General features: G+C 41.6%; 1 protein-coding gene across 2 annotated transcripts in view; it reads left to right on the top strand.

Moving 5' to 3' along the window:
• Positions 1-27,099, top strand: part of LOC122415546 (neuroligin-4, X-linked-like) — a 277,070-nt gene that overhangs the window by 187,244 nt on the left and 62,727 nt on the right. For both annotated transcript variants that reach the window (XM_043427741.1, XM_043427740.1), the window contains exon 8: positions 17,226-17,377. In XM_043427741.1, coding sequence (XP_043283676.1) covers positions 17,226-17,377 — 152 coding nt within the window. The remainder of the gene's footprint in view (positions 1-17,225; positions 17,378-27,099) is intronic.

The raw sequence follows: 27,099 nt of genomic DNA, 5'->3' as shown, positions 1-27,099 counted from the left end.
CTTTCATCGCTCGAATGGGCAAGAGGGAGAAAGAGAAAGGAAAATAAGACAGGAATCACATTAATTTCGCTTGTGTTCGTGATAAATTTGTGTGACACCGGGGAAATGCGTTTTGGTATACCGCTCAACGACGAATCTCGCGCAGCCCCGATCGACCGTGTAACCTCTCCGAATGAACAAACATGAACGAAGCGAGTTTCCCGTGCGGGTGATTCGAGGCCAGTCGAGGGAATCCCTCGGGAACAAATGCTATTGCGTTCTCATCCTCTCTCTCGCTCTCTCTTCTCCCTCCCGATTCGTCTTTCTCTCTGTCTTGCTCCTTCTCTCTCAATCTCTCCGCATTAACGCTACGCAATTGCACTATCGCGAATTTCGCCACGCAAAATCAATTGCAGGAAAACGCCCCCGGAATTTCGTGCCTCCTGCACAGACAGATTCTTCGCTCTTGATCGATGTTTTTCCCACTTTTTAACACTCCACGCAAAATTATTTTGTTGACACTTGCCCACCGTCAAATTCGTTCGTACTAAAATAGCCGCAGCAATGAAAAATTTGGCTCGAATTAATAACGTTTTTCCTGACACACTTTTACGAATGTTCAAGTCCAACTACACAGGCTTCGGAAAGTATTCAAATTAAAGGGGGTTTCTCCATTCAATTCTCCATGCACTATACTAATCTCGATGTATTTTGACCTAACATTCAAACGAGAGAATTTTACGCAGAATATTTCGTATTCGGTTTAAGCATGACTGACAATACGAGTCGATTCGAAAAACGTTTAGTAGAGGAGGAAATAATAAAAAGAAAAAGCCCGAGGGCTCTGGAAGCGCGGCAGTGAAATGGTATTAGACGAGAGAAAACAACGTGAGGAAAACTCCATTTGTGGATAAACACAAGAACACATGCACGTGTATACTCATATTCAGGTGCCTCGTATCCTCAGCCACGACGCATTATTACATATATAGAAGACGTGACCGGACTGAGATATTTTCACTGGTAACCATGCACTATTTGCCCGGAATACTCTACCTGAAGTCTACGGGCTGTTATATGGCCGCGAAACGCATACAAACTCACACTCTTCTCGCACTCGCAGACCAGACCCAATACACACGGTAATAGTTGGGCTCATAAATGTTGTGTTACATACATATAAACATTCGTCCCGGTTTTAGAACCCCTTCGCACGTAAGCGAATACGTTCTCCACTAAAGGCTTGGTACGCTATAGATGTTGAATTCGCGTACGAGAACTTTCATGCTAAATCGTTGCCCATTCTGGCCAAATGTTGCTTCCGGTTATTGTGCTTTTTTATTATTTTTATTCGAGTATAATTTCCGGTGATGCATTTGATAAGGAACTGACAGGAGTCTGCTTTCCCCAACAATTTCTAATTTCGCTTGTAAATGAGAATTCTAGATTTTGAGCTGATTCGTTTGAGATGTGGGGGAAGTGACTGGAAGAAAAAGTCAAAGAGCTCCAAATAACAAAATCTTACTCGATATTTCGAAGCTCAGGCGAAGATGTTGAGGTGTCGTGTTTCTTTGATTATTGTAAGGAAACACTATTGCTAAATTTATTCGTTATCACTCACAAGGAATATTATTTGCTGACGAAAAGTTTGGGGTCGTTTTCGGCCTCTGGAGGATTCGTGGCTCAGGTTTAAAAATTTTAAGGATCCACAGAAATGTGTGCACACTTTTATTAATGGGAAAACGTTATTCGTAATAAGCCTTGAAAATTGATCCAGAATTTCTTCGGTCACCGAGCAAGTTGTGTAAAAAAAAAATAATTTTTTAGTACGAATATTCCATTTGGTCTAAAATTGCCCATATTTTCATATTACTTTGTATATTCATTTTGTCGACGTGTGTAATACATAAATGTATTCGTTGGCGTTCATACGTACAAAATAGCAGGAGAACAGAGGGTGAGGCGAGAATACTTACCCTCGAGTACGTGTTCTACGTGTCTATAAATATTATCCGGGATGAAGGGTGCGGGAGGGTGAGATATAGAATCAAAAAAGGGGGTGTGAGTCGAAGACGTGAGTTCAGCGCACCGTGCAACTGACAAACAATACTTCGTGTGCATTTACCTTTTCCCGTAGGAATGCTGCTCGTATTTTGAGTTTAAAAAAGCACGATCCAGGATCAGCGCGTATGTGCACGAAATTAAAAGAATTTCATTAGTCGTTGGCAAGATAATTGGAAAAGAATTTAAGTACTAATTAAATTCCTTTAATTACTACAAAATGAGAATAATGCTTGGAAAGCTGCAAACTGAACATGATTCGCTTTCTTGCTTTTTTAACATTTTCTCTCAAAACGTAAGTGTATACGATAGTGAAGAGGAGAAATAAAAAATTAATAATTTCAAGTATTGACTTTCGATAACCACTAGGAAATTATGAAAGGAACGAGTTTTTCATCATTCGATTTCTTTTCTTCCATTTTTATTATTAACCACCTAAAATAATGAATAAATCTCGGTTCAGTCGATCCATCGCTTTCTCGCGGTTTGTGCAAATTACTCGATTTACCAATTCCAATATTCGTGTGTTTCCTCGAATAGGCAAGAGATAAATTTTAGTCAATATTGAAAATGTATTACCTGATTAAAAAAGTTTCCATTGAGAGATTTCCTGATGCAGGGATTAAAATTTTTCAATAAATATTTTGTCGTGTAAAGGGAAGCTTCCGTTGTGGGGAAGCTGCACAGCTAATCTCTTCATCCGTTTATGCGTACATTTTATGACTTCAAAATCAAATGTAATTTCATCGTGATTTACGTTCATTAGCTTCGATTATTCACAGCACATGCCATCTCCAACGAATTCTATTCATTTACGTATTCATTTAATCTACACATTGTTCACGTATTTGTATAGGAAATAAATAATAAATTGCTTGTATATTCAAATGCTATCAATTTTTTATCAATTGCAGAATCGTTTCTTCAGACTCCACGATCTCGAGCTTAAAAACAGACGATCATTACACGTTTTTCGTTTCATCAAAGTCATAAAAAACTAAAGTAATTTAAACAGAAATTCATTTAATTGATAAGTCCGAATCATAAAATCGAGCGACGAATATTTAGATTTCGACTTTGAGTCATGAAAAAGAAACTAAGAAAAATCTGTTGAGTGATCAGCATTTTAGTTTAGAATCATGGTGAAGTCCTCTAAGCATCGGAAGTGAGAGAGACGAAAACTTCCGGATATCTTTGCCTAATCTTTGGGATACTTCGAACCGTTTGAGTCTCAGTTACATTCGATTTCACGCCGAAGAACAGATGCGGAGACAGGAAGGGATGAGAATCGATGTTCGTTACCGAGCGTCCCGACTGGATTGCCTCCTGCGAATGAATTCCCAGTTAAATTATTTCTCTGTTTGTGAGAAATGGATGCACGCAGAATTTCGCAGTGTTTTACTATCGATGGTTCCGGACGAGTGCAACGCGCCGCGTGTATCGGAGAAAGAGAGAAAAAGTAAGCGGAGCCGTCGCTCCTATCAGTTGTGTTCGTCGAATTCGATTGTTGAAGCGTAGAATTTGTGTTGGGGATCGAATAGTCGAGGAATAAATTGAATTTCCGACTCGGGTTTCAATGGCGAACCGCAGGAAACATTATTTTTCGACATTTCGCACGAATGCGTTTGATGATCGTATAATCGAAAATTATACCGGAGCTAAAACGGTTAGAAATCGTCACTCGTTTACGAATTTCAACGTAAGCAAGCATGACGAATGAAATTCGAGTGTCAACCGCAACCACCAAAGCGGATGACGAAGACGCTCGAACAACGGACGCCGCCTGAGCCAAACAGGAGAAGGAGAAATTTGCAGTGAGGCTAAAATAATGAAAATTACATTGAATTCGAGATCTGGAGAAAAGCGAGCGGAGAGAAACGAGAGAAGATTCGGAGGAATGTTTCACCCGTTGGCAATGCATTGCGCCAATGTGCTTTCGAAGTGGAAGCGAAGATTACGATCTCCCGTGTCATGTGTGTTATCGGACGTGATGCGAGGGGCCGCCCATGAAGGCCAAGACAATGGTGACTCGCGACGTTACACGTCTGCTTCCCTCGATTGAGTTGGTGCAGCATTTCACCAATCTCCATCCGCCCAACCCTCCAATGTCGCGCATCTTAACCCTCTCCGCGTACTCCGTGATCTAATATATGTGAAGCCATTCACGTCCGATAATGTATCGTCACGAGCAATCAGTATGCATCTCCCCCTATCTATAGAACCTACTGAGGCTTCTGGATTCAACTGCTTTCCAAGTAATAATGTTTATGTATGTACTCCACCGTATCTCTACTGTATCCGTGTATATACAGAGAAATGAGATCGATCGGCCTCGGGGCGGTGCTCGAGGCTCACCTTTGACGTATAACCAGCGTGTCTCAATCTACGGATGTTTTCAATAATAGAGAAAGCACAATTATTATTAAGCGTAAATAAAAAAATATAAAAGTCTCTAAATTATATGAAATAGTTCATTTAGGAGGCCACACGGAGAAAACGGATTCGTTTGGTGTAGTGAGGAATATATTATTTTTCATAAATTTTCAAAGTCTTTAGGCACCGATTAACAAAGAGCATAGTATTTTTTGAATTTTGCTGTTTTTCGTCCCTTCAGTTTTAAACAGCTTTATGTGGATAGCAAAAAGTGATGCACGCGAGAACTAATACATTTCGCTTTGTTTTCGAGTGTTATTCATCGTGTCAGACTAGCGCTTACTGATGAGTGAAAATGTAATATAAATCACAAATTTTCACTGTCAGCATAGTAAATTCTATGATAAATACACGAATAGACCGAATGCGTATGAAATTTTAGCATACATATAGTTTTCTTTCAGCAGGGTTTACAATATGAACAACAAAGTGTCTGAAAATATTTTTTACTTACAGAGAAAAAGAGTCTTTTGAAGGAAAAAAACAGAAATTGTGAGAAATGATCCTTTTAAAAATTCATTCTTGCGAGGAATCAAAAAATCGTGTAATTTCAAACTCCTTTTTTTAATAATAATTTTATGTGCGAAATATAATTCAGTAGCTCGTAGAGAATGAGTTTCGAAGAGTTTTTCCTTGGTTTTGCCAGAATGCAAAAATAACCTGGCTACAAAAGTTAAAAGAGAAAAAAACAGTTTTTTCATTTCTTTCATTTGTTTCGTACGTTCTCGTTTTATTGGCGGAAAGCGAGCATCATTTTCATCAAAAATGTTGAATTCAGCTTGAGATAAGTTTTTGTTTCGTACACGAGCAATTTTATCATGAAAATGTTGATCGCGGAGAAAGTTTTCTCAAACTTTGAGAGACTTCCAGTCGATGGCGTAGAGCAAGAGTTTACGCAGATTTTCCGTGAAACTGCTGTCACGAGTTTCCTCGGACCATTTGAAATAGGAAACCACGATTTTTTGTGTAACTTTTTCATGGAATATTCTGTGGTAGCGACAAACGTGTAGCGAGTTTTTCGAAATTCTGTGAAAAGGATTCGGAGCTTGAATATTTATATAGACGTACGTATACCGAGCCCACGGATCTGTATATCACATAAATTTTTTTACTCCAATTCCTGTGAGACTACCTTTGAAAACTTAATCGTACGAAAAAACGCACCGCTGCACACGTTACATGGATTCGCTTTGAATACACTCAATTTACATAACGGACTGAAAAAGCGAAACCGCGATTTTGGTACTTTTCTTAACGGAAAGATGTCAAAAACATCCTGTGCACCATTCAATACGGTTTTGCTAACGTTTTTGGCTATTTTTATATGCGCAAAGCGATATTCAAATATTTCCGTTCCCTCTCGAGCGAGCTGACACCAAACTTTCGTGGAATATGTGTCAAATGAAATGACGCCAATTTTTTTTCCACCCTCGTCATATAGAAGAGGAAAAAAGTGGAGAAAGACCCTCATCAACCTCAGTTCCGTGAACATCGAGCCTTTCTCTGCTGGAAAACTAATTAAATACTCACCGAAGCAAATGAAAAAGGTTCTCGACGTAACAAAAAATATTTCACGAAAAGATTTCATTGTAATTACTTTATTTTTCTTTTCCAGGAGCGATTAATTTCGGCAATAAAATGATTGAGATCTCAGCCCAAGCTAGAAACATTCCGTCGATGGTTACAATAGTTTGAACAACGATAATTAATTAAGAAGGCGAGAGAGAGAGAGAGTTGCCAGAACTTGGAGTTGGAGAAAAGTATGCGAGAGGAGGTCTGAGGGGGCTTAAGTACCGGGTGTTGACGGCTGCAAGGTGAATGCTCCTCATTGTAGAGCACGGTAAAAAAGGGTCTTTACTGAGAATTCGCTTCAGGAAGTGGGAGCGACCCAGGGTGGCAGATAAGAGAACTATTATTTAATTCGAGTCTTTACGAAGAAGAAAGAGCGTGAGGGGGAGGAGTGGGTTGAAAAGGGGCGGAGAGGAAGCGTGACCAAGCCCGTAGCGAATACGAAAGCGCACATTGAATGTCGTAAACTGTCACGTGGTGTGCACTTGCTCTTGCTCTACCTGGCTTTTCAAGATTCGAGAGCCAGTAATTGAACAAAGAAAATTTCAATACTTCCTTCGCTATTTCTCTCTTCACTTTCCTCTCCAGTTCCGGCGAGGGGAGGACGAAGCGCGCGAGGAGGCAAAAGGGAAGGCCCTTCGCCTGCTCCCAACCCACTTTTAGTTCTCACGTTCGACTGAATTAATTAGTGAAATACTCGACGAATTAGCGATAGAACAATCGTATTAAAGACCGAGTGAAGTATTCACGTACATGTTTCTTCATAGCTAATTTGAATAAAACAAGCTTCAATTGAAATTAGTATGAAATGACGAAAAGTACGAGGAGCTCAAGCTACCGCGCTAATGCTCCGGAGAGAGCTTTCGAGCCGACGATGCACAACGTAATGTAAAAGCAATTTCGCATGACAACGAAACGAATTATCGTAAACATTCTACCTTCTTACGATCTTAAACGAGCGCATATTCTTTGACGTTTTCAAACTTTACAATTGAAACAGCCGAGCTGTACCCGCGGTATATTTATATTCAATCTATCATAAAAGTAGACAAGCAGACTCTATTCGTTCCACTGTTTTACCATCTATTTATCTTCCCCCCCCGTTGAAAAGCGGCGCGGGGCTCGCTTATCCCGGTTGATGTTAACGTCTCATCTTCGTTTGCATCCAAATGCGTTGTTGGCCCTGTCAGCGGTGACAGAAATAAACTGAGCGATATCTTCCTCATACAAAGTGTATTATTGCAGGGTGAGTGGCAGAGACAATAAGGAAAAGATGGCAGAGCCGAGTATCAGAGAAGAGAAAGATGCGCGATGGGAGAGAAGAGTGAATGAAGAAAAGGCAAAAGAGAATCCACGCGAGCACGTGTATGCTTATAGATACGATTGAGCGCAAAAAGAATGAGCGAAAGATAGTGAATCGAGCGTGTGAAAAGCTCGGAATCCCCGGGGTGGGTGTGCGACGACGAGGTGGACGACAGGGAAGCAACCACCAGCCTCGACGACGTCGAAGAAAACATTGTGCCAAGAATGGAAGCTCTTGCATGTGGAAGACAATGGGGGTAGTTGGCGTGGCACACGCCAAGGGATAACTCGCAAGAGCAAGGGAAAGGGCATGCCTCGCCAGACAACGTTGGAGGCTGCAAGGGAGAATGGCGGGAGATAAAAAGTAAGAAAGGAGAGAAGGTTGAATAAGGAACAAGAGCAGAGGGCTGCGAGGGAGAAACGTGCGCGACTCTTGCTGCCTCGTTGCCGCTTCTCCGTTGCCGAGGGGCTCAAATAGAAATGGAAAAGCCAAAGAGTGAAAAGCACCCCGCCTAGCGTCGGCCGGATGACCTGGGTTATAGTGGCTCGAGAGATGGCCCGCGTGTCACGACAATGGGAGAAAGATCGCGGCAACATGAGCATGCATGGAGAGGGATGCGAGGAGGGGGAAGAGAAAAGATGAAGGCTGAGGGGCGAATGAGGAGGGACCGGGGGAGGCTGAATCTGAGTGAAAAAGCTTCGGATGTAGGAAAAGAACGGGAATGAAAATACACACATACTCACATTTCTCCTATTATTCTCATACATGTTGGAGCATTCGCGTACTTTACTCCTCGTCGCGTATGAGGAAGCGTCCGTGCCTCAAGAACGTACCGAACCCAAGTGCATTTACCGCAGCAGTCCAGTCCACCGCTTGTGTGTTGAAATATCAGTGTTTTTGTAAGTCCGACGAAGTATCATGAATTGGAACACATATTTATACGCGGAAACTCAGTAGACATCTGTATCGGTCTTTGTGTCACGAAACAAGAGGGTAGAAAGCGTATAACGTGGCTCCCAAACTTTCCTGCCATAGAGTTGATCGACTTTATGAGAATGTTTTGTACTCGCTGCTTCCCACGGAGAAATGCATTTGGCCAGGTCTGTTGTTGCTGAAAATCAACGCCATACAAGTCCATTATCGAAGCGCAGCGTCCGACCAAACTTTATATCTCATTGGGGCTGTTGCTCTCAGAGAAAGAGAGGAAAAAGCTCGAAATATACTCGGAGAAAAATCAGCACCGCGGTACAGTCACGAAAGTAACTAACGATATTGACAACGTCCACTAAAAAAACCAACGATCGTCCCACCGAGACGAATCCGCTCAGTTTACTTTTCCCTTTTACCTGCGGCTACTCGTTGTCACGAAACATCTTTCCACCTCCATCGACTTATCACAAATTATCCACGAAAACTTCGTGGCCATCCATATCCTTCCGCTGTTCCATTTTTACTCAATCCGAATGCCAACTTTTTCAGGTGGCTCGCATAACCCCAAAAACAATATGGCTCCGGAAGGACGATCGTGAAACTCAGTCCGAGTTCCGCACGTTCGGAAGATCAATTGGAGCGCCAGTATTTATCGAAACAATTGGCCCGAAAATCGAGCCGTTCCCCGACCCCTGGATACGTGTTACTATTTCGAGCTTTAAAATACTCGTAGCAATAAAAGCGGCGGGGCAGGCCAAAAGTACAGACGGTCCAGAGGGAACCGCCCGCTCGTGAAGGTCCTTCAGACACGACCCTCGAACTGCCCCCTCGAAACGTGCCGGAGTAAGGGGATGTTGTACCATCCCAACGAGCTTCCGTTCGTCTACCAGCGACGTGTTTACTGGCCTAATACGGTTACGGTCTGAAGAGCCGGAAACTACCGTGCTTCCTGATCCCAAAAAGCGTTCTCCGCTCGTACACAAGCATGGAGAAACAGCAACCTGATACGCTATATCCATGCCTACATTCTATTGTTGAAAGAATGGCAAATAAAACGAGCCCCCTCCCCGTATCCTTTTAACTGTACACGTATACACAGCCGACATTTATTCCCCAACTATTTCCATTGCCCGATATATTCTCTGGTGAATTTGATCGAAATCCACCGGACGCAGACTCATATCCGAGTACGGTGGAAACACAAGACGAGTGATGGCCATGCTGAGGGAAAATCTTTTTCGATATTTCAACTGTTTGAAAAGTACTGAAAATTTCAATGTCCACGTAAGAGGACGATGAAGATCCCTCGTCAATTAACCATCTGGAAATAATCATTATCCAGTAAACATGAAAAAAGTCTTCCCCCATTTTTTCTCTTTTATTTTCCTCCTTTTGTTGCTCTCACATGTAACGATTTGGAAAGCCCTCTGACGATACGACGCGCGCAAAGTGAATGACTACTTCCACCCCTTCGCGCGTTCCATCACCCTCGCCATCGGCAAGCACCCGCTTCCACGCTCGCACGCCTCAACGGAGATTAATTAAAGGCTTGATAAATTGCGAACGTCTAGCTTGTATAGTTACGTACCTCGGAATAAGATGTCCCGTCATTAATAATGTTAAAGTACATTAGACGAGAAAGATGCGCTATAGCGATAAAGCGAGAAGAACTCGCGGAGCCTATATAAGCTCCACCTTGGGAGGTGTGTACGCCAAATTTCCATTTTCTCTTCTCTCTCTTCTCGATGAGACAGATACGTGCGTGTTTTCATTATGACTTGGCAAATGTTCTGGCACCATCAATATGCCAGATGGAAAAGAATATATTTTTAAATTGAAGGATCCACCTGAAAAATGAGCTGGAAAAGCACTCTGCTGTTGTGCTATTCATCGTAGCGCTCCGCCATTGTATTTAATAATCGTTTTCTTAGGGACGAGAATCAAAATGTTTTTATCCAGTTCGAATCCCTATCAGAACTGACAGAACTTTGCTTTAGAATATTTCTCAAAGCCGCGAATCAATCTCCTGTCCTCTCTCTCTCTCTCTCTCTCTCTCTCTCTCTCTCTCTCTCTCTCTGCCAGTCTCTTTTGCAGACGCAGTAATGAATTTTCAGGCTTCGACAGTGTTGGAACAAATGAAATCGAGGATGTGGTCATAGGGTTCAATGAGATCACTGTTGTAGGAGAATCGGGCTGGAAAGTTGGTCAATTGGGGATGTTTGCTCGCTCTTCTACGAGCTCGTACGCTCATAATTAGGTATGCCAAGCGATAATTAACTCTTCAAATGGAATTTGTTGCATTTACGACCTCTCCAATTATCTTTCTCTTACTCGTTCGGTTGCCAGCACACTCGCTGTACGTACGGGTCGATATAGTTATACGCGCTGTTTGCCTGGTTCGACATTCCACGAGTTTCTCGTCATGACCAATCTCCGCAATTCGACTTCATATCCGACACATTCGTGCGGCGAACTCACGTGTAATTAACCAACCGTTTTCACACCCTCTGATACATCCGCTCCTCAGATATTTCGGACAGATTTAAATCCGTCGAAACTTCCTTGCTGACTGATAAACAAATAATTTGCATCAAAAGTACGAAACTTTTGCATCGCCATTGAATTAAGGCACGCAAGTTTTCCTACCAAAATAACAAAATCATATCGTCACGGAGTGTGTGAAATGAATAGTTGGTTTATCCTATGACAAAATATAATGTGGTTCGTATTGCTCGAGATATTTACTCTTGAAGTTAAATGATAAGAAAATATGTTGAAAAATGACAATTAGAGTGATAGAGAGAATCATGTCATCCATCATTCCCAAGTGTACATTTGAGAGCGACTCTCGGAATAATAACGGTCAAGAAACGAGGGCATTAATTTCATAAATTTAGGGAACTCCGCTGGATGTAATTTCACTGAGAAATGTGGGTTATGTAATCGAATATTCTTGAAAGTTGGTCGTTCGCGCGAGGAGCCAACTTGAATTTTCGGTGTCTCGAGGTATGGACGGTAATAGGACGTGAGGGTTGATTTTAACCTCGTGTTAGGAAGAGGAGGATTGAAGAGGGGGGGGGGAGTCTTTAAGGAGGGTTCAGGGTGCTTGACAGATATATGCGCGTCGGGCCCTTATATAATATTGAGATGTGTGTTATACCAAAAACGGAGGTGTCCCAAGGATAAAGTGGGTCACGAGACCACTAGCGTTAATTAAGTTAGAAAGCCGAGCACCAGGGGGTGCCCATTAATACGCGCATATACACATTGGTACGTATATCCGCGTTAGTTAAACCCTAACCGTAGGAGACCGATGGAACTCAATTTGTGAAGCAGCCTTTCTTGTACGATCGTGAACTCTAATAAATTTCGCCACCTCCCATCGTCGATTCGTTGTTTTTTATCACTCGCACGATAAATGTAGATTCGTATACGGTGGCGTGAGCAGCACTGGAAAACGATCGGTATTCAAAACACATGAAGCATTAAAAGAACGAGTGTGTTGAGGCTTTTCACTCGTCGATGACGAAGGCTTGCTCAACTAATCAGTTCCGTTGAAAAGTTGTTAACGAATTATTCGATCGAACGCTCAAAAGAATATCAATCAATTTGTCCAGCTTTGATCGCTGATTATTCGAGATTTACTGCCAACGAAAACGTTGAATCGTATATCGAGGGATTCGAATGCCATTAAGTAGCGAGTAATTAAATACCACGCTGCCGATTATGTGCTACATTCCTGCCAATTATTTCTAGTTAAATTGGTTTTACGGGCAATTGGTACTCAATGGCTGAACATCGAGGGTCTAGAATGAGCAGCACTCTCCCGAGCAACTGATTACAACAACACGGTCTCGGTATTCATTGAAATCGTGATGATTAAATGATTGAAATACTGTTAATCAAGTCGTTCGACGAGCTTTAACGAAACGGTGCAAATTTTTATTCATGCGAGTGACATGGCTCTGGACTAAGCGAAAGGACGAAGCTGAAAAGCTAGAGGGAATAAATGGAAAAAAGGAAATAATCGCGTGGAATAAAAGGAAAAGTGGACGTTATTACGTTTGAATGCAAACTACTGTTGCGAAAGCCGCAAAGCTAATTGTACTCATTCAGTGAGAGTGGCCTCTTTCTCTTGCTTTTCTTCTCTTCGCCTCAAATTCAGCACGCACAACGTACTCGACGGAGATTTTCACCCTCGGAGCCCAATTAACTCGATTATTTTGTTTTCTCTATTTAAGTCTTTTTTCGTCGTCTCTTTCGCTCTGTCCTGAAATAAATTCGATGCAAAGATGCATCAATAATAAACCGCGATGTAAGTAGATGCGAGTGAATAATCCAGAGAACTTTCGCTCTGTGGAAACTGCTCCGGAGTGATTTATGTTTCTCCGGTCTTTTGAACGAAACAATGCTCCGAGTGAATGGATGTTGGGCGAATGAAATATAATCTAGAAATCTGGATCAAAAGCGAAGAAACAGGTGAACCAAATATCCCGGTGAGTACGCGTGCAAAAAAAGGGACAAAAAACCACACGATTCGAGAAAAGCTCGACGAAAATCCTCGGGTTTGAAAGTGTGTGAGTATCTGCGAGAGTAATCCTCGTGAGTTGTCCGAACGAAGTCCCGCTCGTTTCAAATGTAATTCGTTATGAAATTGCGTTCACACTTTTTTTTCAATGAAACAAGATTTTTTTCGGCTGCTAATACTTTTGTACGGTGATGAAAAATTTCCCTGTCAACCGACGCAGAATTAATGGCAGTCTCCGACCTTTTTTTCTCTTGCTTCGTCATTCCGTTACTTTATTTACGAATCCTTGGAAGATCGAAAGAATTCGAGCCACAATATTGACGTTGCGAAAAATGAGGATCCGCCACTGACCTACGAAGCGATCCTTTGGAAAAAAACCTCTCAGAACGATTGGTCAGCTGTGTTAAGAATTCTTATTTTTATCCTCATTTCTCCCGGAGTTTACTGATTCATTTCCAATCGATTTTTTATACCCGGAGCTCCCCGGTTCGCTATTTTCTTGCACTGAACCATCATAATCACGCATGTCGCGAATGAAATAGAGAAGAATTGAGGTCATAGCAGAAGAAAAGTCTGCTGTAGCTTTCATCTTGACAGCTAGATCTCATGTGAGTGCGTGCGGGCAGAAAGAGCGAGACACCACAGGAGAAAGGGCGCCTGAATCGACTTCAGCTCCCTGAGGTATTATACACGAAGAATAATTCATTAAAAGTGCAAAAAGACGTCAGCCGGACCGTGAGTAACCAGGATAAAAGCCCTCCGTATGGACCGAGGAGAAACTAAACTTTTCCAGGGGATTTGTAACGCTCGTCCATATACCGGGCTTTTTGTTGCGTTCGTTCGTGCGATGATAAACTTTTGTCACGTCAACTGGTTATGAATAAAATTGTCAGCTGGTGGAGGCGTGAGGAAAAAATAAAATAAATGACGGTGTCGAGTGTTGAAGCTTTTTAGAAAACTTTCTGCAAACATATTTGCCCATTCGTGAGCTCAATCATGCACGATCAAAGAATAAACTATAAGAATCAAACGTTTAAAAAAACACACACACACACACATTTTCCGAGAAAGATAGTGACATAATACGAGCGCCACGATACGGCGTAGTTCCCTATTACGTGAAAATACACGTATAAGTTTCTTCGATATAGACAGTGAAGTGGAAGCGTAAAAAAAATCGAAAAGTCTCGTCTGGCTTGTACTGGTCTCTACCACTGGCTACCCCGACTTCATCTCGCTTCATTCTCTCTCTCTCCCTCTCTCTTGCTATCCGATGGATCGTATTTCCCTCGTTTCTTTGACTCCCTCGTTCGTTCGTCTCGATTCTCTTTTGTCGGAAAAATTTTTCACCAAACCAATATGAGAAAAAGAATACAGACACCACGATCCATATGGATTTTATAATGTCTTCTTCGCCTCTGCTACCAGAAAGCAGATATTTTTATATTTATTTGTTTGAATATATGGGCTTCCCTAGGGCAAGATAAGCGGAGCGTTGTTCGGTAAAAACCTTTAAAAAATATGGACAAAAGTGCACCGACGATTCCTCTAGGACTGGATTGTGACTTCGGCGAGTCAGGGACAAGGTTGGTAGACTGTCCGTGCACCAAGCTCGACCGTCGAGCGAGGATTTTCAGACAGTTTTTCGGAGTTGTGGATGACGTTGAACACGTGAAACTCCGTAGAAGTACAGACGCTCGTACCGGCTGGATATGCGACAGTTTCCCTCCGCCCTCGTACCAATTCCGTGCAACAAGGCATCAAGGAAGTGAATTCGAATAAAAATGATTGTCCACGAATTTCAATATTTCATTCTCATCGAGACTATTGGGAAACATCATGGGGGCGTGGTTTAGCAAATTGACTGGGAATGAGCGTCCATTTTTGATATACACAGTTGCAGAAAATCTCAGGCGGCCACTGGTTTTGAACAGTTGAATATTTGGCTCCCCACTTGTGAGTTTCCAATTGGAATCACGATAATAATATAAATTTATAAATCATAAAACATTTAAAAACCACCATGCAAATGGTTTGATTTATGTATAAAAATGTGGAAAGAATCATTAAATTTGGTATTGGGATCTGGGTGAATTGTATTGAGAACAGCCCATGTAGGAATATTGGAAAAATAAGGTAGACTGCGCGGCAGCCATTGACAGTAGCAAAATCAAAAGAGCTTCGTAGCTCCCGTTATTTTGCTAGGACACCCTATATTCCCATTTCTTTTTATACTATATCCAGGATCGGAACGTCGTCATTCGCCACAGCTTTCTCACTTGCTCCATTCCAATACCACAAAATTGCTGTCTACACATCCCTTGATACAATATTGTATCGATTCCCTCGTAGTCGATATTCTCTCAGCCCTGTCTGATTCTCTCGCTCTGAGTTGGACACTGCGAGTTACCCATTTCCACGTCTTTGCCAACTTTTTGACGATTTTTTTCTCGCTCATAAACTCGGAGCGCGCGACACACGAATACAGAAGGTTTCCAAACGCCTTTCTCTCTTATTTATCATTGTTTATTTCACTTTCCATTCCCTTATTTTCCTTTCCTACCCTCTTCTCATGTTCTTGCAGCGCGTGTGCTCGGGAGTGTCCAGTACTCGTCCATCCATTATCCAGGATAAGGGTGGAGTTACGATTTGTTCATTTTATGGGGATTTCTTCTCTAACCTTTCCACGCTCCAGCCCCGTGTACTGTGCTTTCGACTTTTGAGCTTTCCCGAGCTTCCAGCCCTGGCGAATGAAAGAAAAAGGGGAAAGACGAATAAACCGATAAAATTCCCAGGAGACTTGAAAAGGGAAATGCTCCAACGTACCCTTTTTTCTTGCCACGAACAAAATTAAAGATCCAACCGTTTTTTTTTTTTTTTTTTCCATTTCCCAATACTACTGGACTCGTGAAAGCTCTCTGACGTAGGATACACCGTGAAGGAGGAGGAACGATGCATGCGAGAGTGTAAAGGAGCGCAGTAGTAGAGCATGCCAACCGGTTGCGGCAGATCAAAGTGACACGCAGTAATTAAGTCTTATCTTCGTTAACGCTTTCTGTCCCAGTTAACGTGCCTTTTATCGGGCCCCCGGCTAATGAGATTTCGAGTGGTCCATTTTTTCCTCTGCTTTTTCCTTCTTCATTTCTTTACTCTACAGCGTTGTCGGTTCCATCCTGTAAAAGTGATAATTCTTCGGTGGAATAGCAGTGAGCATTGGACTCTTTGATAAAACATGAGGAAAAAAATTAAAGTAAAAATCGCTGTTTATCTCTGTGCCGTATATTTTATCCATCATTTCCTTTCGAAGCGTCCGTACAATCTCGTACTTCGAGCGAATATAAACGCTCTCAGTAATTATACCAGGAGTCCTTTAATTTGCGCAGATGCTCCAAGAGGTTCGACCAAAATTGCTCCTGATTTCAAACGTCTTGCCTAAAATTCAGGGAAAGGTGTTCGGTCGCACTCGAAGTTTAGTTTCCAAGTGGAACACCCTCTCGTTTGCCAATCGCGGCCGCGCGCCCCGGCAAGGGCGATACTCTCCTCTCGCGTTTAGATTTGAAACAAGTAGAGAGAGCCGAGAGAAACCAGATTTGCGATTGGGTTTATATGTACGTATGCATGAGCTGTATGAGAAAGCGAGCCCGCAAGGTGAATTGGACTCGGGAGTATCCGTCACTGTCTCGCCAAGATGGTGAGATCGAGCGAGTTGTTTCGCAAACTGAATTTCGTCATTGTCGAAACTTGAACGGAGATGAACGGCAATAGGAGCTTCGCCACAGAAACCTCCTCTTCTGCCTCCCACTCCTCCCTTGCTCACAGTTTGCTCCCTGCTCGTCCCTCGATTAATCTAATTATCCGAGAAATGGAACTTGCTCCGATGCTGCCTCGTGTAACCAAAAGAGAAAGAAAGGAGGGAGACTGGCGAGAGAAAATTGAGCAAAATACTTTTATTTATCAATGAAAGCGCTCGTTTTGAGCATAGAAACGATTCTTCATTTCTCAAATTCTGTAGTAAAAGTAATACCGAAAAGAATTATTTTAAAAATCGTGATTAATACACTCGATTGAATAAACAGACAACAGAGCCCATCAAAGATTAGGCAAAAAAGCAATTTTCGACTGGCGAGCGGTTGTAAAAGTTGAAAAGAAAATTGGATTTTTTGTTTCGTCGAAACACCAATAACGCTGTCATGCCCTATGAGGTTTAAATCCTGAATTTTACCCCATTTATCGTCCATAGAGCCAGGCAAGGTCGACGTTTTCGACGAATATTCGACGTTTTAAAACGTAAAAATATAAATGGAAATTGAACAAAGGACTGGCTGCGCCGACTCGATGCTTTGTTCAAAATTTCACTTCTTTTAATGAGTCTCTTCCGTATCAACAATCGATGAATGATTTATTTTTTTTTTTTTTTTACAGAAAATGGGATCTGTACATGGAGAGGAATTACCCTTCATTTTCGGAGCACCGCTCGTCGATGGTTTCGGACATTTTCCGAGGAATTATACCAAAAACGAAGTCGCTTTATCCGAGAACATAATCCAGTACTTTGCCAACTTCGTACGGACAGGGTAAGTAATTCGAATTCCATCGGACTATTCCCTATTTCTCTGTTTGCGAATTACAAAACGCTCTCTCGACAGAGCCTAGAATCAGCTCGATTGATTACGCGGTTTCCGCGGAAACAATCTGCCCAGGCCTAGGATCGTTCCATAATTTTTCGATCGAACGTTATTTTTTTCCATTGTTATCTTGTCGCAAATATTTTACCCGAGGATCAACCAACATTACACCGTCTGTACATGTGGGCGCACGGACGATGAACAAAATCCTCTTGTGACGTGTCAACGGTTTTTTTTAGAACATCCCTAAATGACAGTTTTCTGATTGCTCGGAACGACGTTCTTTCCTGTAGACGGACACTCTGACAGTCTTGACAGTTCATCGTACTCAGCACAGAGGGAGTTTTGAAATGTTGATTTTTGAAAAAAGCGAGTTTTCTCAAAGGTTTTCCTGTTTAACTCGAAGGAGTCGGGTTTCAAGAGCTGTCAGAAATTTTTCGTAAATTCAGTAACTATTCGGAAGTTTTTGGAATTTATAAACTAAAGTTTTACGGGGGTGCCAAAATTAGGAAATCTTGGTGGTATAACACCAACCCATCAGTGTTGTGAATAGTAATCAGCTGCTCAGGAACCGGACCTAATGAAACAATGACAAAATCTTGTCTCACGTTCTTGTTTTGTAACATACAAATACTTTTTATGCAAAAATCGCATGAGAATTTGTTGTTCTGATATTTCAATTCATATTTTCTTGTCCATCCTGATGTTTGATTCGTTGTCGTCGTATATAACATTTTTATTTGTCTTTATATGAGTGCTTTCAAAAAGACGTTTATTTTAAACTCGGGCGTTTCCACCGGATATTGCGCGATTGATAAAGAAACATTTTTGAGTGGATTGATCCTCTTTTTACTGAAAAAACAGCATAACGAGTGCATACAACGTTTATTTCCGTAAAAAAAGATGATTTTCATTTTTCTCCTGGTAATAACCATTATTATTATTATTGTCCATCGGTTTGAGCTATTTTATTCTTGAAATGAAATATCTCGTGGATGAATCGCTGAAGCGATTCGTGCAATGTAAAAGCTGTGGTAAAAAATAGAAGTTTTTTTTTCTCCAGAGCTGTGGGTTCCGCCAATTTTTCCATATTCATAAAATGAACAAACCGTCAAACGGGTTGAAAGAGATGGAACGAAGGGACAAAGACTTGCTGGACCGTCGTTGATAGTTGAAGCTGGAGCACACACGTTCGCAGCAGTCTGTCGTATTTTGAGATTTTTTTTTCCACCCGAGCTCTCGTGTAATGCGACGTTTCCGAGGGTTGAAAGGAAAAAAAGTACTTAGACTCTACTACCCAAAATCACGTCTGCGGATCATGCACTTTTTCTACAATTTCCTTTTTTGTTTTGTCTGACTTGGCGAATCGATGAAATTCGTACGAGCATTCATCTTGCAACGTCAGCGATTTTTTGTTTTTCCTGCCAATCGCTTGCTGCCTTACAGATTTTTCTTTTTATAAAAATACTTCCGAAGCTTCCCCGTGGAAAATGAGCGAAAAGTTCACCAACGCTTTTCGAAATGTTTTTGTTAATTTCGCCATTATCGCACTCGTGCAAAATACTCTAATTTCGAAGCAGGAATTGAAGCTTGCGAGAAAAATCGATTTATGAAATTCTTTGGTTCTAATGAGCAAATCGAAAAACGTGCACTCCCTCGATCTCCCAACTTGATCAGTTTTTTACATTTTGTGATCATTTTTTTAAACCATTTTTTTCATTTCTAGGTCAACTTAGATCTGCTTCACTTTGCTTCCCGTGCTGTCGTCGTTAGCCCTTGATACGTGATGACTGTCATTTTGTCTGAGATCTCAGGGACGATATTATATCCGAAGTTGAAAAGAACTCTGGCAACACACAAAGTGTTTGAGAAGCGCAGTCGTGACACTGTCCCAGGGGTAGAACGAGAGAGAAAAAAGCTGGTGGATAGATCGAGAGAGGAAGGGAGATGGAGAGAAAAAGGGAGGCATCGAGAAGCCGAAGCAGATAAATCAAGTAGAGAACACGAATTCTCAGAGGTCTCTTTTTCTCCGTCAGGTAGCCCGCCCGTTAGTTTTCTTCGTTTCTCGCTTTCTCAATGCGACTGAAGGATAGGCAAGTGGAGATGGGGCGGGGTTGAGAGGGGATTCGAAAAATCCTGGGAAAAAGAGGAACGAGCTCGAAGAGCCAAAATCCTAGAGACGAAGTCTCGCAGTAACGTGGAAAAAAAACTTTCATTCCCCTGTGAATTGTCACCAGATGTTTTAGATAATTAATTATATGTGAGATGGAATTGTGCAAAAATGCAGCGGCACACAACGGTCCGTGAGTGAATCTGAAACCAGCGAAATTTCATGGACGTTCGAATTTGTCGCGAAAACTCGAGAAACACTCGCGTCCCACCATTTTTATTCACAAATTAAATTCACCCTTCACGAGAACACAAAAAAAACGAATCTCCAGTTAAAAAACAAAAAAAAACGCAGCCTCCACTAGTCAGACGGGTGAATTTGCATTGAAAAAAAGAGAAGAAAAACGGTTGACCGTGTGAGCGCATCAGCGTTGCACACTAGACCGGAACAAATATGCACAATTTCCGTTGCCATTGCGATCCTACTGAAATCACGAATTCCCTGTTTATACGGTGCGGAAGTGAGACAAAAAATAGCAGTGAAAAAAAACAGTAAAGAATTGTTGGAATTCAGAAACGATTCGGTCGTGGTGACTGCTCGACAAAAAAATTATACCTTCAAAAATTTCATCTTTACCAGCTGTTTCATCTGCCCGAAATGCTCTCACCATTTTTCCCTCACTCCCAAATTTTCACGTATAGAGAAAACGCAAACGAGACATTTTTTCCAAAAAGAATCTTTGTATTTTCCTCTCTTTTTCTCGCTTCGTAACGCTTTTTCGACCCATAACAAGGATGTAATTGGAACACGCGGCTGAGGTTGGATTCGAGCTTCGTAATGCGACTGTCATTACAACGTTCTTTCACTGGAACCCAAACTCGTCATCTCTTTCTCTCTCTCTCTCTCTCTCTCTCTCGTATTTCCTAAAAGCTTTTTGTGCACTCTGCACGATTTATAAATTCGTATATCTGTATAATTATGAATATATAAACGTGAGAAACGCACAAAAGAATCCTGGTCATTAAACATTACACATTTGTATGCGCGAATTTAACTATAGAACTCTGTACTCGGCATTATCAATGCACGCATTTACATATAAAATCCACGTGCATGTAGGACGGGGTAACGCTCGGCTCGTTGCTCGCTCCACATCCACAGTTTTTTCCTTTTTATACATTTTTCGTTGAACCGCTCTGAAAATTCTCGCACCTGAGGACACGTCGGTCGAAAGGAAAAACTTTTCGTTTCGTCATTAACTAAACAAAACAAAACGCGAATAATTTCGTGCTCCATGCAAAAGAAACAGGAGGAGAACGAAATGACGATCGCGGAGTCAATCATTCGAAGATTCGAATATCTCGAAACACTCATTGATCGCACGCGGAATTTCCAACATTTTTTTACCCCTGAATTAATGAACCAATTATTTATTCCGACCACGAACCATTGAAGATGAATTTGCAAACGCGTTCTAAAAGTACAAGGAAAATGGAAAGTTCACTATCGATTTGCATACATCAATTGAAAGCTTTTCCTTTTTCGACTCTTTTGTGTGCCTCGCCTATATGGAAGGCGATACGGCTGGTGGATGACGTGATCCTATAAGAGTTGGATACACCGTTACCGGAAACACGTGAGGTGCATCGACAGACGCACATAACTCGGTCTATGGAAGTGCGAAAAACACATACACACGCCGAGAGAGAGCGAGAGAAACTGCAGACCGAGACACGCACACTGGCGAACTCGGGTCAACGATAAAGCATCCGGAAGTGCACACAAATGCCCGCCGCGACCCGGGCAACGCGCCATAGCACCGACAAACTTATTGGCGACATATGCGCAAAGTCCCCACCAGCAGACAGCATGAATATGCAAAAGCAAATGGGCGTCGAACGAACCGACTATATTTTAGTTCAGTGCCGCCTCGAGCTACGTTAAATTCGTTTCGTCGATACTCCTTTCTACATTAATCTCATTTTAGTATGTTTTATATTTAATACACTATCTTTTTCTTCACTAAATTTTCATATTCGTATTTAGACCAAAGTTTACTCGATAATGATGTTACAGGAGCTCACACGGAGAGAAAAAAAGTAAGAATTACTATACCGCCATAGCGCTAGGGTTCTATTATCACCCATTTTGGAGGTTTTTACCAAAAACGTTGTAACTTTCGTGTCGTTTCCAAAATAACATTTCTGAATTGTTTATTTTACAGTTGAGCATAGTACAATTTCAAGAGCTCGAATGCAAGTATCGCCGATCCGTCGAAATGTTTGAAAATTTACTGTGGCACATGGCAGAATTTCACTCGCGCTTAAATATTTACACGGAGAGAAAAAATCATAAAAATTACTATGTTGGAAGTTTTTACCAAAAGCATTGTGATTTCCAGGTCAATTCCGAATAAAAACTTTTAAATTGCGTATTTTGCTCCGACCAAGGTTTAAACTGTATTATTTTTTCCTACGTAGTTCACCGAGGAAACATTGTAAAATTTACGTTGACTCGATTCTGAACTGTAAAGTAGAATTATTGATGTCGTATTGCCACGGTTAGTACTGTTTTCACAATCGAAATTTACAGTTGAACACAGTAAAATTTGAGGAGCTCGAATTCAAACATCGTTGATTCGCCAAAGCGTTTTGAAATTTACTACGGTACATAGCAGAATTCCATTCGCGCTTGTACGATCATACATCAGTACACACACCAACTTTCATCGAGTTCTCGCTTCACAAAAAATTACTATGTATGTTCATAAGAATTGATAAAGATTACAATGTAGAATCTTACTTCTATGGCAGCATAGTAATTTTGACTAGAATTTCCCCTCCTATATCAATTTGTATTTCTACAAATGAGCTTTTTTAAAAAACCTTTTGATCAAACCCCTGGAAAAAAACTTGGTCCCTGAGAACCTGGATTAGGCTAACAGCGACGAGGACGCGTCCTCTCGACCACCGATCGGTGAGCTGGGGGAACTTTTTCTGATTTTGAAATGGGCCTTGACTCGATTATAAAATGGAATATGAGCGAAAAAAAGTCTGCATGCAATTGAATTTTCATGATTTTCGTGGGATTTGTTTTCAACTTCATAATGCAACGATATTTCGCTCTCTCAACGACTAGTGCGCATATGAAAAAGTGCAGTTTGTTTTTAGATATTCCACATTGACATTTGCGAAGCATGAATATTTCAGCACCGGCATACGTACCACTCGAGAATTTTCGAAACTTTTTGATTCATGTTGACTGATGATAATCCAAACTATACGCCGAAGGGAAACACTGTGGAGGAAATATGTGAGAAAAAATGCTTCGTGAATAGTGCATGAGCGTATCGTCGCGAGTAGAAAGGAATAGGAAGACAAGGATAGTCGGTATTGCGGAATGTTGGGCGAGGTTACGATTTCTTTCTCTCTTCGACTTCCAGGAGGTTGCTTTCCAGTCGAATATCCCAAAGGGCGTCAAATACAGCTGCTCAGTATTAGAAGAAAGTTCAAGTGCCCGTCATCTCCGGGGATCAGTTCGACGGAGCACTTTCGTCATCACGTACTAAAGTCTGCCATATCGCTGTCTTTATCGCGACTATCGCCTACCCGTTAAGACAAAATAACTTTTTATTCGAACGGTTCAATACCTCGGAGATAAAAAGCTTATTGATATCCCTTCGAAAATAATAAAAAATGAGAATTCATTAAAATTTGAAAATTCATAATGAGTATCTCATGCTTCATTGTTCTAGTAATTTAGCTTCGAGTCTTGGCCAAAGTATATACGATGGAGTACAAAGTCTTGAAAATGTAAAGAAAAAGAAGAAGAAGAAGTAAGAGAACTTAATTCGATATCGAAAGCTCTCTGAGCAGTTCATTACGAATGTCTTTCCTCGACCAGGAAAAAGTCCGCTCGCAATTTTTTATCTGCCTCTTCTTTCGCGTCTCGGTCACAGAGTGACGTTTCTTTTGATTCTTTTTTCGTTTGCACTTCGCGAAGTCGGGCAGTTTTACGGGGGGACTGTAGCGCTCTCGATTGCAAGAGGAAAATCAGTTTCTTTGATAGCATACGCTTTCCAAAGATCTCTTTTTCTTATACACACAATTTCTTGGCTCCACTTCCTCTACCGCCAAAGAATAGCTATTCTCTCGCTCTCTCTCTCTCTTCTCTCTGTTTCTTTTTGCCACTGACTCTGGTACAATTGTCGAAGAAAGAAGAACTTTGCCTCCTCCCCTCTGATAAGATGAACATTAGCGCCACGGTTATTGCGATCGTAAAGGTTCTCGCTTCCCCCCCGGCCCGTTTTCCGCTTCTCATTGTCATCGACCTCGTCCTCGTTGAGATCATAACATTCGAACTTCACTTTTCACGAGTTCCGGGAAATGAAAGAAAATTTTTCCTTAGCATAATCGTCGTAGTAACGATCCTGCACAGCGAACCTCCATTAAATTTCAATGAGAATGAAACATTCATATACGTACATGTGTTTTATAAATCGAAAATCATTGTTTTTACAATGGAACATGGCTTTTAGAAACTGTTACGATTTTATTTTTCTTAACAACTTCCAAATTCTAACTTTTCTGAGGACAATTCGAAGGATCCAGGGACTTTGATGTTTCGAACTTTCAGTTCGTAAAGACCTCTTTTATAGTCATTAGAACTGAAGAACTGCATAAAACCTTACAGAAGTGGGTATCCCCGTTAATGCACCAGAAGACGACAGAAACCCACGACATTCAGGTTAAATGGCATAACCGTTCTAAAATAATCTGTATGCACTCCCTTTCCCTTTATCTGTGTCAAAGTACAGATATGCACAAAGGTGTACTCAACTACGTTGCGGCTTGTAATAGCAACCTGCCCAATCTTCAGATAGAATTAGCATTTTATCGTACAAGATCGCTCGGAATGAAGCTATATTCGAGAGAAAACTAGAGAGGAGAGAAAACAGGAGAGGTTCGGAAGCCACGCGATAGCTATATCGCGCGTTTAAGTACACAGCATAAAGGCTCATCGGATTTTCCAACCACAGCGTAAACACCTTTCGACCCTTTTATCGTGTACGACGAGAATTTTGCCTAAAACGAACGGGGAAGTTCATAAAACTCCCTGCAAAATCGAGTGGGTTAAAAAAATATTGCACTTAGGTAAATAATCGACGCACCGGTGGTGGAAAAAGTATATTTTTTCAATAACAGCGATCAGGATGAACGTCAAAGCTGAGCTGTGTTTTTCTAGAGATTTAAAAAGAAACGAAAAGCAGCTGAACGTTTATTTTCCAATGAAATAAAACGTTGTGACGCACTGACCTAGACAAGGTCAGTTCCAAGCTGTACTCGGGCTGCGGAGAGTTTAAGTGCCTGTAAATCCAGCGGGGCGTCGTGTCTGACCAAACAGCAGACGTAACTACTTTGCCCCGGCGTCGGACCGAGTTGAGAATTTCAACTGACGCATCCACTGCACAAACAATTCCAAATAAATCCTCATGATTTAAAGCGATCACATTTATTACAGAACTGTCCGCTCTCTCGAACGCTTATGACTAACAATCTTTGAGAATATGAAAAACAAGCGAGTTTTTTAGCCTCAACAAATAACATAAATTCTCGTTTCACTTGAGAGGTTTCTCGATAGATACAAATGTGGGATTATTGAAATCGTTGATTTGCTTCGGTCCGAATCGAACTTTGGTATACATTTTTGATAAAATTAGAGTGAAAATGCGTAGGTGTGGCTCATGTGTAACAAAGTGTCTCGAAGACCTGCTTTGGGAAGAATCACTGATACGCCAGTAGTGTTTCCCAATAAGCCGGATCTCATCCATCGTTGTAAACTTTTGTTCCATTCATTTGCTACGTTCTCTTTTTGCTCAATTCTTTCTATTTTCTTCGAATATAGTCTCGCCCACCGACTACCGCAACATCTTAGTGGTCTTCCGTTCTCTCTCTCTCTCTCCCTCTCCCACACACGCCGTTCATCCTCCCACCTTCGCTTATATCCAGGGAAAAAGTCTGCGGAGGTCGGTCAGAACGGCAGAACCTCCGGTTCGCTTTTTCAGGTGCAAAAGGATTTGAGCGGAAGAAAAAAAAACGTAAAAGTTGTGCAAAAACCCTCGTATTTTTATTACCAAGGAGGTGCTCGTTGGAGGCGTCTTCTTGTACTTTCGCACAGCTCTTCGCAACGTTGCAGCAGGACGAGCTGTACCAAGCAATATAATATAACTATTTATACATAGAGCGTTGGCGAGAGTGAAAAGCTCGGAAAAAAGAAGTACGTAAGCTTAGAGATGGAAATAAACGAGATGAAAAAAAAAAAAAAAAGGAAAACGACTAAAAACAAAAGTAGTGCAGACCGAGGCAAGGAGGAGAGTAAAGACGAGAACCTTGCTAGCGAAAAATTCTGTGACTTGCACCGCGCCCCATGGTAACGTCATCACTTCTCGTTTTTCGCATACTTTCGTACAACACTCCTTCCACATATATTATGTACTCGCCGGTATATATCCTCTCTGAAGTATAAAAATATATGGAAAGAGCAGGGGAGAGAGAAAGCAAGAAAAACGAGACGAAGCAACAGTTGCGGAGTGGAAATAAAATTTCACGAAATAACGAGCGATTGCAGCTGGCTTTTCCGACACTTTCGAATTTAGGGTTTCCCATTTCCTCGCTTCCCATCACTTCGACCAAATGGGGAGTTTGGCCGAGGAGTTGTAAACTATGCTTGCTTAACTTCTTGACTTTTCATGTTGCTCGATAGTAGAGCAACGTACCGCGATGCACGTTTCGTTTGAAACAAATTTCAATGCTCCTCAAACAAGTGATCAAGTATAACAATGAAATTTACGAAATTTCTTAAATACGCTTTCCCGTATCGAATTCGAAGATTTGGACAAATGTCTTTTGAACCGAAGATTGCGTAACTAGCGAATGTGATAACGCAGTGAAACGTGACTCTTGATTCCGAGTGTAAAGATGAGTCGGGCAACGAGTGGATCATCCGGATCGAGTACACACTCTTCGGTCACGATTTGTTGCGGAATTCTTTTACCATCGTAATTCCCTGCAGACTCGTTTCCTTTGGAACGAAACATATACGTAACGGAGCGTCTGATTGCTGATCAACTTAGCGAAATACCTCGGAAACTACGCCGCGCACGATTAATGATCGTTTAGTCAGGCTTCGTCCTAACGATTTCGAACGAGAGCGAGACTGAATAAACAGAGCGGACGTCTGGCCGAGAGACAGAACTGTTATTTCGAACGTATATGGACACTCGCGTGGAAGTAAACCGACAATGGCACCTATCAAAACATCCAGAGTGCGTATTCACTGACAAACCCTGATGAATAATCGTCAGTCATTGTCGTTTGCTACGCTCCAACGAAGATCCTGACTGTCAATACCGGGGACGTATGACCGAAGAGCTGAATCAACAAGACGAGAGATTTCACGTTCCGAGAGGTCGAATGACTAAACGTCCTTTGATATTTGTACAGGATGAATCAAAACAAGTTTTAACACTTTCTGTCTTACCGACGACACAACGATGTTTGCT

This window comes from Venturia canescens, chromosome 9 (genome assembly GCF_019457755.1).
Source record: "Venturia canescens isolate UGA chromosome 9, ASM1945775v1, whole genome shotgun sequence".
NCBI classification, from domain to species: Eukaryota; Metazoa; Arthropoda; class Insecta; order Hymenoptera; family Ichneumonidae; genus Venturia; species Venturia canescens.
Note: the sequence above shows the minus strand (reverse complement) of the source record. Positions and strands in the feature narration are given on the sequence as shown.